The 17,956-nt window shown below is 36.0% G+C and overlaps 1 protein-coding gene across 1 annotated transcript; it reads left to right on the top strand.

The window, feature by feature from the left end:
• The first annotated feature begins 472 nt into the window (after window positions 1-472).
• On the top strand, window positions 473-12,912 carry LOC133333283 (uncharacterized). Its single transcript, XM_061541597.1, has 3 exons — window positions 473-4,238; window positions 10,149-10,327; window positions 12,829-12,912. Exons 1-3 carry the CDS (start codon window positions 473-475, stop codon window positions 12,910-12,912), a joined length of 4,029 nt encoding a protein of 1,342 aa, XP_061397581.1.
• The last annotated feature ends 5,044 nt before the right edge of the window (window positions 12,913-17,956 follow it).

Below are 17,956 nucleotides of genomic sequence, written 5' to 3'. Positions count from 1 at the left end.
GCTGCTAATAGATATATATATATATAAATATGGTTGTATGTACATATTGTAAATATTTTAAAGTACAATATCGTAAAATGTAAATATGTAATTTTTGTAGCTTTGCAATGTAAATGCATTTTGTCTTTCTTCTTTGATTTTTGCCTAATGATATTGGAGATCATTTTTGTAAATTTTAGTTGGCATAGCAACAGCGAAATAAACGCATCAATTTTTGGAAGCAGAATTTGCTGCATTTCGAGTTTTATTTCTTTTCGCATCATCTTATAAAAAAGCTTATAAGATCAAACATTGGTGACCCCGACGTGATACTTAAAGGCAAATTGTATCACAATTATTAATATTAATTCGGATATTAATAAACTCGTATTTTGAATATTATAAAATTGTAAATTTGGAATTTAAAATCAATTCGGATTTTAATATATTTGCAAATTTTCGATTTTTGTATTGCATAACACCTTTAATAAATATGGCTACCAAAAATACATCATCATCGTCGTCAAATGAAGCTGATAAAGTGCCATCCAATTTTTCCTTGTGCTTTAAAAAGGTAGCATCAATTAATAAGCAACTGGAAGACATTAACAACCGTCTTACCGCAGATGAAATAAATAATTTGGACGAGGCTGATCTTTCTGTGCGTCTTGAATATGTTGAAAAATTAAATCAAAATTTTGAACAGTCTGTATCATTTTTGGAAGAAACTAGTGATGTTGATATGGATGATACGATTCGATCAAATTTTATGACATCATATTTTGAGGTTACTGCCAAGCTTAAGCGCAAGTTAGGTGCCAACACCAATCAACGTGCAGCTTTCCGATCATCAACTCTTCGCCAGTTTTCTGTGGATGAACCAGTTACTGTTCGTAAAACAAGGTTACCGGAACTTCGAATTCCCCAGTTCAGCGGTTCATACACAGAGTGGCCTGCATTCTTTGCAATGTTTTCTACTGCAATAGCAAGTGATATGGATTTATCTAACCTAGAAAAGTTTCAACATTTGAAGACTAGTTTGACTGGTGCAGCGCTGGACACCATCTCGTCTTTAGAGCCTACCGATTCTAATTATGAAAAGGCTATCGATTTACTTAAGAATCGTTTTGATAATAAATTACTTCTTTTTCAAACCCATATTAAGGAAATATTTGGCTTGCATAGTGTGGATAAAAATTCGGCTTTGAGTCTTCGGCAGCTTAGTGATAAGCTTAACGCACACGTAAGAGCTTTGGATACAATATGTTCCAAGGAGCAAATGGCAGATGGATTATTAATTTATTTAATTACGTCAAAGCTAGATTTACAAAGCCTAGCAAAATGGGAGGAGCATTTACATAACGATAAATTGCCCTCGTGGGATTCGTTGTCGTCATTTTTGGATAGAAGATGCCGTATGCTTGAAAATCTTGAAAGTTCCATTAAACCGAAATCACCCAATCATCAGGTAAACAAGAAAACTAATTTTCATGGACGAAATGTGCTAATAGCTTCAGGAGCCACACAGATGTGTACATTTTGTGAAGCGAAAGATCATTACATAACAACCTGCCAAAGTTTTGAAAAATTATCTCCAACACTTCGATTCAAAGAATCGAAGAGATTAAACTTATGTCTAAATTGTTTGAGGAAAGGTCACAGACTTTGGAAGTGTAAATCAGGAACTTGCCGATTTTGCCATTTAAAACATCATACATTGTTGCACATTGGAAATAATGATTTGGAAATTAACTTAACTAATCCTCAAGATAAAGTGTCAGTAGCTCATGAAGTGGTTAATAATATCGAACCAAAGAAACAGTCTACTCTTGTATCATCCAGCTCTAATCAAAACATTTCACATTCTGTCATTGGTTCCAGAGTTCTATTAGCAACTGCAATTGTCTTAGTAAAAAATAAATTTGGTGTGTACGTGCCCTGTCGTGCAATATTGGACTCGGCATCTCAGTTAAACTTTATAACATCGCGTTTCGCAAATCTGGCCCAGCTAAAGGTAAAACATTCTAACGTATATATCTCCGGAATTGGTGAAGGAAGCATTAACGCAGATAAAATAGCAGATGTCGAAATTAAGTCCCATAGTAGCAGTTATTCTGTTTCGTTTTCTGCGGTCGTCATACCAGCTATAACTGACTATCAACCAAACATAGATAATGATGTTAGTAAGTTTAAAATCCCGGAGAACATCAAGTTAGCTGATGAAGGATTTTACAAAAGAAGCCGTATTGATCTATTGATTGGCGCAGGTCTATTCTTTGAGCTTATGAGCGTTGGCCAAATTCGTTGTGGAAACATTTCCACGATTTTGCAAAAAACTCACCTTGGTTGGATTGTATCTGGTGGTGGTGTACTTCATTCCAAGGCGCATTCATTGGCAGCTACGTGTATGGTTAAGCCTGATACTGATAGCGATTCATCTTTAATTGACATTTTAAAGAGTTTTTGGGAAATTGAAAACAACTTCGCTAATTCTGAAATTTCTCTCCCTGAACATAAATTCTGTGAGGAGCACTTTGCTCAAAATACTATTCAGCTACCTTCAGGTGAGTACTCAGTCTCCCTACCAAAGAAATTGGATACACATATGCTGGGTGATTCATATGATCGGGCACTTCACCGGTTTAAGAACCTCGAGAAAAAGTTGAGTAAGATGCCAGATACAAAGAAAAAATATGTTGATTTTATGAAGGAATACTTAGATCTTCAGCATATGTCGTTAGTTAAAAATATTCCGCAAGATACACGAGCATTCTTTCTTCCCCATCACTGTGTTCAAAAGGAGGATAGCACAACAACAAAACTAAGAGTTGTGTTTGATGGTTCTGCAAAATCAACTTCAGGCATTTCCTTGAACGATATATTATATGCGGGACCTACTATACAACCAAAATTGTTCAATACATTACTACGTTTTCGACTTTTTAGAGTGGCTTTGAGTGGAGATATATCCAAAATGTATCGTTGTGTTCGAGTGAATCCACCCGATGACTATCTTCAATGTATCCTGTGGAGAAATAATACAGAAGAAGATATACAAGTTTATAAACTTGATACTGTTACATATGGAACCAAACCAGCGGCTTTCCTTGCTATAAGGACAATGCAACAACTTTCAATTGATACAGAAACCAGCTTTCCTATCGGTGCTCAAGTTATTAGAAGAGATTTTTATGTGGACGACTTGATCTCAGGCGCAAATTCTATTGAAGAAGTCGTAACTATTAGAGAGCAAGTTACAGCTTTGTTAAAACGTGGTAACTTTCAAATTCGTAAATGGTGCTCTAATGAAGAATTATCTTTGTATGGCGTATCATCTAGTGATCGTGAAACGTTTTTACAATTTCATGACGGAACAGATATAGTCAAAACTCTGGGACTAATTTGGGATCCAAAACTAGATAAATTTATATTTTCTTTTTCTCATTTTGATGAAAACCTCAATACTACGAAAAGAATTATTTTATCTTCTATAGCCCGATTTTATGATCCCCTCGGATTAATTGGACCCGTCATCACCAAAGCCAAAATATTTATGCAAAATTTGTGGAAACTAAAATTAGATTGGGACGAGAGTCTGCCTCAAGCCTTACATACATCGTGGCTTGAATATGTTTCCACGTTTTCTAATATATGCAATTTCGAATTTCCACGCTATGTTTCCATTCCAAATGCGGACGTACAAATACATGGATTTTGTGACGCAAGCTTGGCTGCTTATGGAGCATGTGTTTACGTTCGCTCCGAGATTGATGGTAAAATTCAAGTAAGGCTGCTGTGTTCCAAATCTCGAGTAGCACCTTTAAAGGTATTAACCGTACCCAAATTAGAATTATGTTCTGCACTACTCCTTGCAGAGCTGTTAGCAGAAATAACAACAACATTTGAAAATGGTTACAAATATCACTGCTGGTCTGATTCTATGGTTGTCTTATCATGGTTGCAAGGTGAATCTTCAAACTACAATGTATTTGTCGCCAACCGTGTAAGCCAAATACAAAATATAACCAAAAATATGATCTGGCGTCATGTCCCATCTTTATCAAATCCGGCGGATATCTTATCAAGGGGAGCCACACCAGAAGAGCTATTAAAAGATAATATGTGGATAAATGGACCGAAGTTTTTGTATCAGGGTTTGGAATGTTGGCCAAATACATCTATTTTTGTTGATAATCTACCCGAATGCCGACAAACAGTTTTATCTACATCAACCAAAATTGCAGATTTTTCGATGTTATGTAAATATCATAATTCATTTTTCAAAATTCAGCGAATTTTTGGATTTGTATACCGATTTCTTAATTTTACAAGAGGAACAAAGTTATATGGAAATTTAACAGAGAAGGATATAAAAATGGGTACGAAAATAATGTTTCGTAACATTCAATACGTACACTTCGCATCTGAATACACAATGTTAAAATCAAAACAAATTATCAGTAAATCCAGCAAATTAAATTCACTTTCGCCGTTCATGGACGCAGAAGGATTAATAAGAGTAGGAGGACGTCTTCAAAATTCGTTTTTAAATTATGACGCACAACATCCAATAATTATACCCAGTGGTCACCCCGTTACAACATCTCTAATTTTGTATTATCATCATGAATTACTACATGCTGGACCGCAATGTTTATTAGCCAACATTCGTCAGCAGTACTGGCCGCTAGGAGGCAGGAAGTTGGTAAGCGCAGTTCTCGGAAAATGTGTCCGATGCTTTCGCCTTAAGCCAAAAATTGCAGAGCATGTAATGGGCAGCTTGCCAGAAGATAGAGTGAGACCAAATCGAGCATTTTTTACTACGGGTGTTGATTTCTGTGGACCGTTTTTCTACAAATCCGATATTAGAAAACGGCCACCAGTAAAATGCTATATTTGCATATATATTTGCTTTTCCACCAAAGCTACGCATTTGGAGTTGGTTGCAGATTTATCCACATCATCATTTTTGTCTTCGTTGAAACGATTTATTTCCCTTCGCGGAAAACCAAAAACAATATGGTCTGATAATGGCACAAATTTTGTTGGTGCCAGAAATGAGCTAGCTGAGTTGAGGCAGTTATTTTTCGATCAAAATAACATGGATGAAATTTACAAGCAGTGTGTGGCCGACGAAATAAATTGGAAATTTATCCCTCCCAGATCACCACATTTTGGCGGACTTTGGGAGGCTGCTGTCAAATCAGCCAAATATCACTTTTACCGCACAGTGGGACAGCAAATTCTTACATTCGATGAATTAAGAACACTGGTATGTCAAATTTCTGCAATCCTTAATTCAAGACCATTATGTCCAATTACAGAAGATCCAAACGACCTTGAAGTCTTGACTCCCGGTCATTTTTTAGTCGGATCACCATTAGTTACTTATTCTGAACCAGACGTTACGGACTTGAACATCAATCAGCTAAGTAGATGGCAAAAGGTTTGCTATATGCACCAAACGTTTTGGAAAAAATGGAGTAGCTCCTACTTAGCGCTACTTCAGGAGCGATCAAAGTGGAGAACCCCACAGAAAAATGTTGCAGTTGGTGACATGGTACTCCTTAAAGATGAAAATATTCCACCCCTGAAATGGTTATTAGGACGTGTCGTAAATGTTATTACTGGAAGTGATGGCGTTGTTCGAGTTGCGATGGTCAGAACGGCAAATGGCATTAGTCGACGATCGGTTGCAAAATTAGCAATTCTCCCTATAGAAAATGGTTCTGTTGAAAGTTATAACCTTTCAACGGGGGGAGGATGTCTTGCTAAACCACTGTGCAAGCAGCAGCTATAAGATCAGAAACACCGCACATAGGAGAATCGAAAATCTAACACCAATTGTTTTCAAACGCATCAAAATGTAATGCCGTGTGTGTATGATTTACATGCGTTGTAATGCTGACCAGTTACAGCATGTATGTAAGGCGATGTGTGTATGGCTGCTAATAGATATATATATATATAATATGGTTGTATGTACATATTGTAAATATTTTAAAGTACAATATCGTAAAATGTAAATATGTAATTTGTAGCTTTGCAATGTAAATGCATTTTGTCTTTCTTCTTTGATTTTTGCCTAATGATATTGGAGATCATTTTTGTAAATTTTAGTTGGCATAGCAACAGCGAAATAAACGCATCAATTTTTGGAAGCAGAATTTGCTGCATTTCGAGTTTTATTTCTTTTCGCATCATCTTATAAAAAAGCTTATAAGACATTATTGATTTATCATAGGGTGGTAATAGTAACAATTATTTGCAGTTCAATAGATATAATTATTTTAATCTATAATACTATCATTAACATCTTTTTTTAATTTTTTTAACAATGAGAATAATCAGTAGACATGTTCTGAATATAATGACTACCCCATGTCCACCACTTTATGCGTAGCTGGATTTTACAATTCACCCTTATGTCACGTCGCTTTAGTATTTATACCATTAAATGAAATCTTTTATATGGACATGGTCTTTATTCATCATCTTCAGACTACTCAGCCAAAAAAATATATGCAAAAGACCAATATCCTCTCATTATACCAACCAATACCTCTGGCCGAACGACCCATCCGACCAATACATAAAATGTTGAGTAAAGTATTTTTTATGCATTTATGCATGAGGTCCCGTCCGTATGCACGAGTATGTACTTGTTTGCACACACACACACATGAAGTGGTATATATTTATGGATTAAAGTGCACTCGGTCGCCAGCCACATAACATACCCGTATACTCTCGCATACACATTGTGACAGACAGCAAACCATGTCAAAGAACTCTTAACCATCGTAAATAAGTCGAAATAATATTCGGACATGAATTTTTATGAGCGGCTTTATGTTGAACAAAAAAAAAAAAAAAAGAATTAAAACTAACAGCAATCACAGGAGTTCTGTATGAATACGATGAGAGGGGTCAGTAAACATGGCTAAATCGATGTACAATAATTATAAAGTGGGTGGGATGTGCAGTAAAATTTTAATACGAAAAAATCATATCCCATTTTCTTCAGATTTAAATATGACCAGTAAAATCGGGACATTCATATGGGTAGAAAATTGGGCTAAGGTCTTCAACGTACTGAAAATTTTAAAATGCCAAAAATGTGGTGGCTATATAAAAACGAGGACAGATATTGATCATTTTTTACAGGACCTTCTAACGCCCAATTGAAACCAATTAATATTGAAACAGAGCCAATTCGGGAGGTTTTTATACTGAAGTTGGGATCAAATTAATACATTTTTGTAGAGGAATTTGAAGTTAATGGCTCGAAGTCTACTGTTTTGAAATGTCTCTTTTATTACTATGGGTTCCAACAAATAATAATTTGTCAATTTTATCATTTCCTATTTTGTTTCCAAATCGAGTGTGTCTCGGGGTTTTTAACTTCTATCAAATCACGGATATGATCTTCAGGCTTTTGTGGCTAATGCAAAATATGAACACAATTCGATCGATATATTTTATTTTCAAGACTAAATATTATTGTTATGTATGTGCATCCAAATCCATCTGTATCTGTTATGGGTCTCTACGGAACATTTCTAAGTGTTGAAAATGCTCTGGTAAAATTGTTATATCTTCACTCTCAAGATAGTTCTGGAAGAAACCAAAATTCAAAACTGCAGGAATTTACAAAGATACGTCATAAGTCGTTGAGAAAAAGATCATAGCGACGCCTCCGAAGAATAGTATGCTAAGTCTGAAAAGTGAGTTTTTCAGCAGAAGCTCTCAAAGTATGGAAGTTTCTTAAATCTTACGTGCCATGATAAGTACATTTTTGCTTATAACTTTGGTTTGGATTGGCCGATGGTTACCAAAATTTCAGAGAATTTAAATTAAGGACCGTGGTATCTAAAAACGTAAAGAACTTTAAAACATGCTAAGTCGACTTAGCATACTATTGTTCCGAGGCATCGATAGATTCTCTAGCAAAACTGTTGTTGATAGTGTGTCAGGCCAAAAACCACTGGATCCCGGGTGGAAAAATCGTTCAAAGTGGTACACAACGCTTCCGATGAAAGGCCTGAAATTATATTAATCAACCTCGGCAAGTAAAAAAGTGACAGTCGGTTATGCCGACAGATATACACACTCAGCCTTTGGTAAGATAATGTTTTATTATTCGTTTAAGTTTGTGCGAAATTTTGGTTTAAATCGGACATTTCATTCGCACTCGAAGGAGTGGACGAATGAGTCGCATTTTCGGACTTGATCTAGGTTTGGTGAAGATATTAAAAAAATAACATTTGTTGTATTGGATTTATAAATATTAAACATTTGTGGGGACTAGGCTTGGTAAAGATAATAGTCTGTGCAAAGTAATTTCTAACAAAATGTTGATCATTTTTTAGGGGAGGTACTAGAAGGAGTGGACCGATATTCCCCATCTTCGAACTTGAACTAAGTTTGAAAGAAATATTACGATGTGAAAAGTTTGGATGAAATTGGTTACTGCCATCGAGAGTTATCGTGCCCACCAGCCAAACGGGCGGACATTTGTAAATCGACCCCAAATTGTCCGGAAGTTGGGGGTATATGTAATTTGCCGAATCAAAGTGAGATAAGGATGAGAGTAAACAAATAGGAATTGCAGGAGATAGCGCCACCCATACAACATTTGCAAAACTAAATAAGCGGGGACTCCAACCAGTGGCAGTATCTACTTCCGAACTAGCTCTCGTTTGAAATCTTGGAACAGGAAAAATATCTGCAAAATACTGCGAACTTCGAAGCTCAACAACCATTTTTTCGATTGCGACCATTTTTTGCAGTTACGTCCGTCAAAAAACTCTGGCCAACAGACGTAGTTTATGGCCAGCATCATTTTGTATCAGGTGCAGCCTGAACGCATGACTTTCATTATTATAAACATGAGAAAGACACTATTTTTTCTCCAAAAAAATTAAACAATTTATTAATATCACAATTATTTTCCTACTTCGTTCTACTTTAGCACTATATGCGCTCATTTGTTCTCTTTCTATTTTTTTGAAAAAAATTTATTCCTCCCAAGCAGAGCTCCGATTTGCTCGATTTTACTCGCGAGTGAAAATTACTCCCGAGTGGGAGTAAGTAAAGAGTACGAGTTTTTTTGGGGAGTATACTCTCGAGCGAGTTTCACTCTTTACTCGAATTCGAGCGAGCATTTCGGAGCTCTGCTCCCAAGAAAAAATCACCACAACCACTATTCATTGTTCGGTTTACTCTTTGTTTGTTATTTTTGCAACCGTTTACTTGACTACTGTTTCTACTGACTCAATTGTTTTGCATTTCATTGTTTATTTATTTCAGACACTTTGTTGTTACAAAATTCCCATATGTATTTTCCAATTTATTTCGATATATCAAACAAGTGTTGATACGAATAACAAGCCCACGCCAATGTTTTACATTTTATACGGTTCTTCTAAAGAAAAAAAAAAAGATAAAGAATTGTTGTGCCTAATTAACCCGCCGCAACCACCAAACACTCCAATATTGTTTTTCTCTGACGAGAAACCAGTAAATTGTGTGGATTGCGTTTATAAAATGCAAAAATCCCGACATTGTCAAAACGTTCTAAACACTTTTATACATTTGGCCTAAGAAAAACTGTCTGAAACCTAACATTAAATGCGAAGATTGGCAGAAGCTTGAAAACCAGCAAAAATTTCCCTGGGAAGTCTAAAAGATTCCTACATTATATTATTATGTTTATTATTTACACTATAAATTTCTTTATTCTAATAATTGAATTGCCACACTTCGAAACTATGTACATGCCCCTTTTTGCCTCAACCCCCTCATATTTTTTAATGTACATTTTAATGGCATATTTAATGCAATATGGTCTTTCATATTCATTAGTTCTTATCTTCAATCAAAAAGTAACGCTCTTCTGTACCCCAACAAAACCCCTCCAGCACTCCCCTTCCGTTCCCTCCAATTCGTTTCAAATAATTTGTTTTGGATATTAAAAGTTCTTTCATTCACTATTTGCTGTCATCAAAATTGTATTGCTTGATGTTGTCCGCTTGCATATTTGCATGCATACATGGCCCCGCTAGTGCTAGTGACGGGAGTGATTTACCTTCGTATCAGAGGAACGCGAAGAGCTTTTCGTGGAAAAACTCGACAACAATTTCAATGAATGAATCCAATGTTGACAGTCAATGTAAAAGACAAACACCCGACACTGGACACCGGACACCGAGCACACAGAGCAAGTGACAACATTATCAGAGTACACAACATTGGTGGAATGCTAGCAGAGCTTTCCACCGAGCTACATATGGCAGTTGCCACGTTACAGGCTAGCACCTGTGCCCGTGACAGAACCAGAACCAAAGCCAGTGCCGGACAGACAGACATTTCGATAAATATCGAAATGCATAAATAATGTTAAAAACACAATGACACACCACTGCCCGGGGTCCTGATGATAGATGGGTTTCATAGATATGACAACACTTGTTTTTCTTTTTGTTTTGGTTGCTGGTGGTGTTGTTGCTGCTGCTGTTGGTTGTGCAGGATTGGTTAGTGTCGGATTGGGTAAATAAAAATACGCTTGGAATCCATTGCATTTAGCAACGGGTCACTGCATGATGGAATTTCTAGGATTTGCAAAGTGGATGAAAGGTGGGCGGGTTGGAATGGATTCGACATCGGCACCACTCATCACGCCTATTATATTCGGCCAATATTTAAACTTCAATAAAAGTGACATGTTGTGAAAATATTCAGTTGTTTGTTGAATTTTCTGTAAAAATCCACGGGGAGTTTTGTATTTTGTTTCGGTTTTTTTGTTTATGGGTTTTTGTTGTTGTCATGCAACACGTTGCTCTTTTTTATTTTTTTAGTATAGCGCCTTTATCATGTCGATAGTTAGTACGGCATTGTTGTTACAATTTACCTTCAAAACTATACATATGTATGTATGCATGTATGTATGTAAATGTATGTAGGGGGAAGTGCAATTTAATATTTAAAATTTCTGATAAATCTTAGAAGTCTTGTAATAATATTATCTGATTTCTGTGTATGAAAAATGAAAGGAAGTAGTCAAGGATTGACAATTTTGTATTGAACTTCGTAAGTCTTTAATCGTAAGACCTGTCCTCAAAAAAGACTACTTCTAATATAATCTTTACGAAACCGCTCGCAGGTGTTTGATGGCATGTCTGAATTTGGCATTCCTGCAAAATTAATACGGCAATGCAGAATAACTTTAACTGGCACAAGATCAGCAGTTAAAGTCGGAAAAGACCTTTTCGAGCCCTTCAATACCGAACGAGGATTCAGATAAGGTGACAGTATGTCGTGTGACCTTTTTAACATCCTACTTGAAAATGTCGTACGAGATAAAAATATTAACAGAAATGGCACTCTGTACAACAAATAGCACATGTTACCCGCCTACGCCGATGCCATCGACGTATTGGGTCGAACATTACGAGCGGTAACAGCCACCTTTGAACGAATTGAAAAGGAGTGTGCCAAAGTGGGAATGGCAGTAAATGGTGAGAAGACCAAGCTGATGGTATCAACGCGGAAGACATCCAGTAGACTCGGATCAACTATGGAAATTCAAAACTACAGCTTCGAGGTAGTGAATGATTGTACATATATACCTTGGTACCGGCATAAAATTTGAAATTCGGAGAAGAACAGTGTTGGCCAACAGATGCTACTATGGTCTAAGTGAGCCTCGAAGCTGATACTACCCTCCTCCTCGAAGCTGATACTACCCGTGCTGTTATATGGATCTAAAGCATGGGTACTGACGCAAGCAGATGAGCCAGCTCTTGGAGTGTTTGAGAAAAAGTCAGACATATCGAGCTGCAGCAACTACCTTGACTAAATCATGTTGAGGATGTCCCAGCACAAAAGACATATAAATGCGAGCCAACTGATGGCTCACGCAGTAGGGTAAGGCCATGAATTCGATGGAAAGATCGAGTAGAAGATAAAATCTCGGAAAATGGTCATTCAAATTGGATGTGCTGCGCACAAGACCGACGCGCCTGGATATCTTTTTTAAGCTCGGCTTATGGAACAAAGTTTCATTCACAAGCCGGCTAAGCATGTAAAAATTGCGCAATTTTCGATATTATGAAGTTTTTAGAAATATAATTTGACATTCCGCATTATTGGATGTGATATATAGGGGGTACAAAATATTATATTCAGCCCAGTCGAACTTAACGAAGTTTTCATTGTTGTATTTTATACAAATTCCTATAAGATCCATACATGGATTAATAAGAACATTGTCAATATAGGACCACGATTTGACAAATATTCAAAATAGGTCATGTATGAACATGACTCATATATTAATTAAAAAAAAATTGCCGACTGTATCTTCTTATCGTATTTATATTTTTAAGTAATGATATAGTTAACCCCAACACCGCCTTTAAAATTCACCCTCGTAAATTACAACAACAACCAGTCCTTTGTATCGTTTAAATACACAGCAGACATCCATCAACGATTTTGATTTTTATCGTGGACAACAAACAGTGGCAACCAAGTGTTGAATTTCTTTTTTTGTAGCACTTTTCTCTGAAATTTTATAACAAAAAATTACAAGCATTGCATATGGAGAGGGGGAGGGGCTATATTATCACTAGAAATTCTTTGACAGCGCCACGAACCCGTGATTAACCGGGTCAATTCACTGTAACTAAAGAATTAAAAAAATATATATTGCAGCCGCTGTTGTTGCGAACTTTAATTCACAGAAGTGTGCGAGCGGATGTGTGTGTGTGTGTGTTTGTATGAGTTTGTGTATTTGTCCTTTGTCGTAGGTGTTGTCGTTTGAAATATTGACAACACCAACAAAAGCAGCAGCAGCAACAACAACAAATTTGCTTATTTGCTGCTTGCTTTCATTTCAAAGCACCACCACCACCGCCGAATGTTGATTAAATTGCTTTGGCAAATTGCCAGTTTATGAAAATTTAATAGCTGGGCGCTTTAATTAAATAACTGAAGACTTATTTGGAGAAGGCCGGCTTAAAACTAATAATGTTTTGTACAATTAACAATTAAATAAACATCCACGAAGTGTTTCAGGTTAATTGCAATATGTGTAATGTGATTATTTAAAGAAAAGGTAGTTAGTTAATTAGTGAGACGCCGAGGCAAAGTGACTCTATTAGGGTATAACTTTTGAGGGATGCGACGTGGTAGCAGCTTATTTTTTTTTAATTTGTATAAAATACTTTCTTTAAAAAAAAATTATGTAAAATCTTTTACAATAGTTTAAACAAAAAAAGTGATGGGGAGTTATGGGTTAATTGATCTGTCGTTGCAAACAGTTCATGATATTGACCTCCAAACTTTATTTGGATGGAAGCTGTGTCTACTTTAATGTTACACCAGTGAGCCGAGCAATATAGTCGGACGGGGCCGACCATACGATACCCTACACAACTACGAAGGAGTTCTAACATTCTAAGGACGTTTATTCCGAGCCTGGGAAATATTTCGTGACATTTGCACCCTCTTGCCCGATTAGAGGTCAACAGCACATCTTCCATATACTGACATATTTTCTGAATATTACTAATATTCAGTACAGCCCTTCTTATTACTTGTCCAGATTGACTTCAGCGTTGTATGGCGATGATGACTGTGGCCTATAGATCGATTCGAAAAAATGCAAAAAATTAAGTTTTCGGTCCACTTCATCCCAAAATTATTATCTGATCATCATCGAAAATTATAAGCGCTGTCCTTGACCGTAACTGGAACCCCATGAACAATTTCAAATCGATCAGCGTTATATTTCCGCCCTCTAGTGTGGTAATGGGTTACGAAATAATATCTGAATATGTAAGCACCTGTAAATATTTAAGTGTAACTCCCACATCCGAGAACATACGACAATATAATTGGTATCAATTTAAAAGCCAGGCACTCCTCTTGGATATACTATCAACTTCTTTGGTCTATATACTTTAGGAGTAAATATATACGCCATAGAAACCAAATTTTGCAATTTTTCACACAAAAGTCAGGGTCCATTTGCCCCGCTAAATATTGACTGATCTTTATCAAAACAGGCATGCTCAATTTTTGGCCCGATCCCATTCTCCATGTAAAATTTCACGATGTTCGGACCATAATTGCGACCTCTGGAGCAACCAGAAAAACCGACAAAAACTAGGTATTTGGTCCATTTCATCCCCTAAATATTAACCGATCTTTACCAGAAACAATAGGAGTCTTCATTGACCAGAACCCATCCTACATGCAAAATTTCGTGAAGTAGGTCCATAACTGTGGCCTGTATCGTGTTTACAAATTATAATGGACAGATGGACGGACACACATGTCTAGATCGACTCAGCTAGTCGAGATATGACGATCGGTATACTTAAAGGTGGGTCTTCGTATCAAAGTAAACTAGAAGCCAACAAAATGGGGACTACGCCCCGAAGATTATTATATATTTATATTCTTATTTTACGAAGGAAGATATATATGAACGTTTTTGGCCAATTTAATAAAACGCATAATTTTAAGATGTTTTCCTTATGCCCAAAATTAAAACCTCGATAACATTTGCGCGTATCAACCAAAAGTTTGATCGCGAACAGTTTCGGAGTCAGAACATTTTTCTCTATATGTGTACCAAAAATGATGTATGTACCACGAAAACAAAAAAACCGATTTTTTGCAATATTAAATGAAATATTAAACCAGTAAGGAAAGTAGTAAAGTCGGACGGGGCCGACTATATGATACCCTTCACCACTTTGGGTATATTCAACAGACGGAAGCCTAACAGACGTCACATTTTTGAAGGACCATTAATATGAAATTAAACAGGTCTTTCTACAACCTATAAATTTTGGCCAGATATAGAGTTGCTTCTTACAATAGGACAAACTTATGTAAATTAATTTAGAGCAAAATATCTAATTGTAAACCGATTTAATCGAAACTTGTCACATGTTAGGTTACACTTATTTTAGTATGTTTTGTGCATTCGGCCGCATTTCTTTATCATATATAAAAACATATAGGGACTTTGGTGCAGCATTTACTTAAAATCGGACAAAAATATATATGGGATCTATATCTAAATCTGAACCGATTTTTACGAAATTAAAAACACATATTTCTAGACTTAATTCAGTATGCTATGCCAAATTTCGTGCAAATCGGAGGATATATAGGGACTTTGGTGCACCATTTACATAAAATCTGACGAAAATATATATGGGAGCTATATCTAAATCTGAACCGATTTTTATGAAATTTTACACACATCGAATGATATATAGGGACTTTGGTGCACCATTTACAAAAAAATCTGACGAAAATATATATGGGAGCTATATCTAAATCTGAACCGATTTTTATGAAATTTTACACACATCATTCTAGACCTAATTCATTACGCTGAGCCAATTTCCTGCAAATCGAAAGATATGTAGGGACCGTTTGCATTAAATCGGACGAATATATATATATATATATATATGGGAGCTATATCTAAATCTGAACCGATTTTTCCCAATTTCAATAGGGTTTGTCCTTAGGCCAAAGAAGTGACCTATGCCAAATTTCATCCAATTCGGATCATAAATACGACCTGTACTTTGTTTACAATTTAACATGGACAGACAGACAGACGGACGGACGGACATGCATAAATCGACTCAGAAAGTGATTCTATGCATATTCTCAAAAGGAACCATGTGTCTATCTCGTTTCCTTTTGCCTGTTACAAACCCATACACAAAGACATAATACCCTGTACCACAGTGTGGTGATATAAAAATTGGCAATATTGTCTATATAATGTTTGAACAGATTTCTGACTATTCCTCGATGGTCCCGACAAAATAGTACACTATGTTCAATATCTCTGAGTGAGAGTATATTAAATTTTTCATTCGATTTGCAAGACCTCAAAATATTCGTCGGAAACCTAATTAAATAAATATATTTATTCTCAGTTTAAGTCACGTCTGTTTGTTGAATTCACGATTCAGATACAAATATTTAACTCGCTACCTTTTTTACAGTTTACAACTGCATTGTTCAACATTTTTCAAATTTGGCATTCCGGGAGGATAAAACAAATTTTTAGAGACAATTTTGAATGTGGGTCCATGTTGGGGTCCAGGTTTGGGTCCATGTGGGATCATAGGCCCCATTTACCAACGAAAGAAGCTGTTGTTTGACTTCCGTTCTGTATTCGTGGTGGTTCAATCATTTCTTCGTACATAATTGCTTATGGGTCTCCGGAAGAGCAGATAGCTGATATAAAGAGAAAGCTGAGGCAATACAAAGTTAGGAAACAATCACGAGATTCCATCGAATGATGGGATGATAGAGTAACAGACAGAGGGCTGCGCTATTCAGTGATCGACGAGAATAGCGAGCATTGTAAGCTAAAAAGGAGACTTATAAGGAAGTGATGTATGCAATCATCAATAAAATCAATCAAAATGAAACTGCTTTGGAAAAGACATTCTCATCTGCTATAAAATTCAAAATTCATCGTCAGAGGTTGTGCTAGCGACCATAATTAAACTTTTAGTGCCAAAACTACCTCCTTAACTCAATATTACACACCAATTCTGAGATTAACAATTCTGGTATCATTAAATATGCTTTGTACTCTTGTAATACTTATTTCCAAAAAATAAATTGCAAATTTTAAATATAGGTTCACCCTAATCCAAATTTAGTACTACTTAGTACAATTCAATTTAATTACAATTTAATTCATTCATTCCAAAAGTAAACATAATTTCAAATGATAGAATTCCAGCTCTATTGGTTTTCCTAAATCAAATTTAGTACCCATAAGTACAAATTTCCAAAACGACACCCATACCCCAATTCTACACTTGAACAGTTCACCCAAATCCAAATTGTACCACATTACCATTTAGTACTTTTCGTACTCATAAGTACAAATATCAAAAATGTAGGTATGTATATCCCAATCCTATACTACGATTGGTACGTTTCGTATACATGAGTACACACTTTCCAAACAACCTACTTAAATCGACCATACTTCTCAACATTGTTTTGCATTCCAAATTTCAAGTCTTTAGCTTTATCCGTTAACATGCTACAAAATAGAACCAAACGTAGTACATTTTAGTACTCTCCGCCTACTTATACTTCGAATTTCGATGTACCCTTGGGTACATCTATCCTACAAACCATCAGCGATTGTCATTCTAAATTTAAGAGTTTTAGCTTTACCGGTTCGCCAAATACAAAGTATTTAGTACTTTTTAGCACTTTTCGTGCCGCTTAAATAAACTCCTCCAATATGTATACCCTAGATTCCGAAAAGCGGTCGGTATCTGTGATTGACTACCCCATACCCCAATTCTACACTTGAACAGTTCACCCAAATCCAAATTGTACCACATTACCATTTAGTACTTTTCGTACTCATAAGTACAAATATCAAAAATGTAGGTATGTATATCCCAATCCTATACTACGATTGGTACGTTTCGTATACATGAGTACACACTTTCCAAACAACCTACTTAAATCGACCATACTTCTCAACATTGTTTTGCATTCCAAATTTCAAGTCTTTAGCTTTATCCGTTAACATGCTACAAAATAGAACCAAACGTAGTACATTTTAGTACTCTCCGCCTACTTATACTTCGAATTTCGATGTACCCTTGGGTACATCTATCCTACAAACCATCAGCGATTGTCATTCTAAATTTAAGAGTTTTAGCTTTACCGGTTCGCCAAATACAAAGTATTTAGTACTTTTTAGCACTTTTCGTGCCGCTTAAATAAACTCCTCCAATATGTATACCCTAGATTCCGAAAAGCGGTCGGTATCTGTGATTGACTGGGGACTAAGATCTCATTCTAAAATGGCCACTACGCTGTGTAGATTGTTTGTGGCGGCATTCTTGTATTCATACATATTCATCTTCCATACCGTTTGAAACACCTCAAAATA

The sequence above is a fragment of the Musca vetustissima genome, unplaced genomic scaffold (genome assembly GCF_032173495.1).
Source record: "Musca vetustissima isolate MV318-11 ecotype Yass unplaced genomic scaffold, APGP_CSIRO_Mvet_v1 utg3344, whole genome shotgun sequence".
Taxonomy (NCBI): domain Eukaryota; kingdom Metazoa; phylum Arthropoda; class Insecta; order Diptera; family Muscidae; genus Musca; species Musca vetustissima.
The sequence above is the reverse complement of the archived record's forward strand: the minus strand, read 5'-3'. Positions and strand labels throughout refer to the sequence as shown.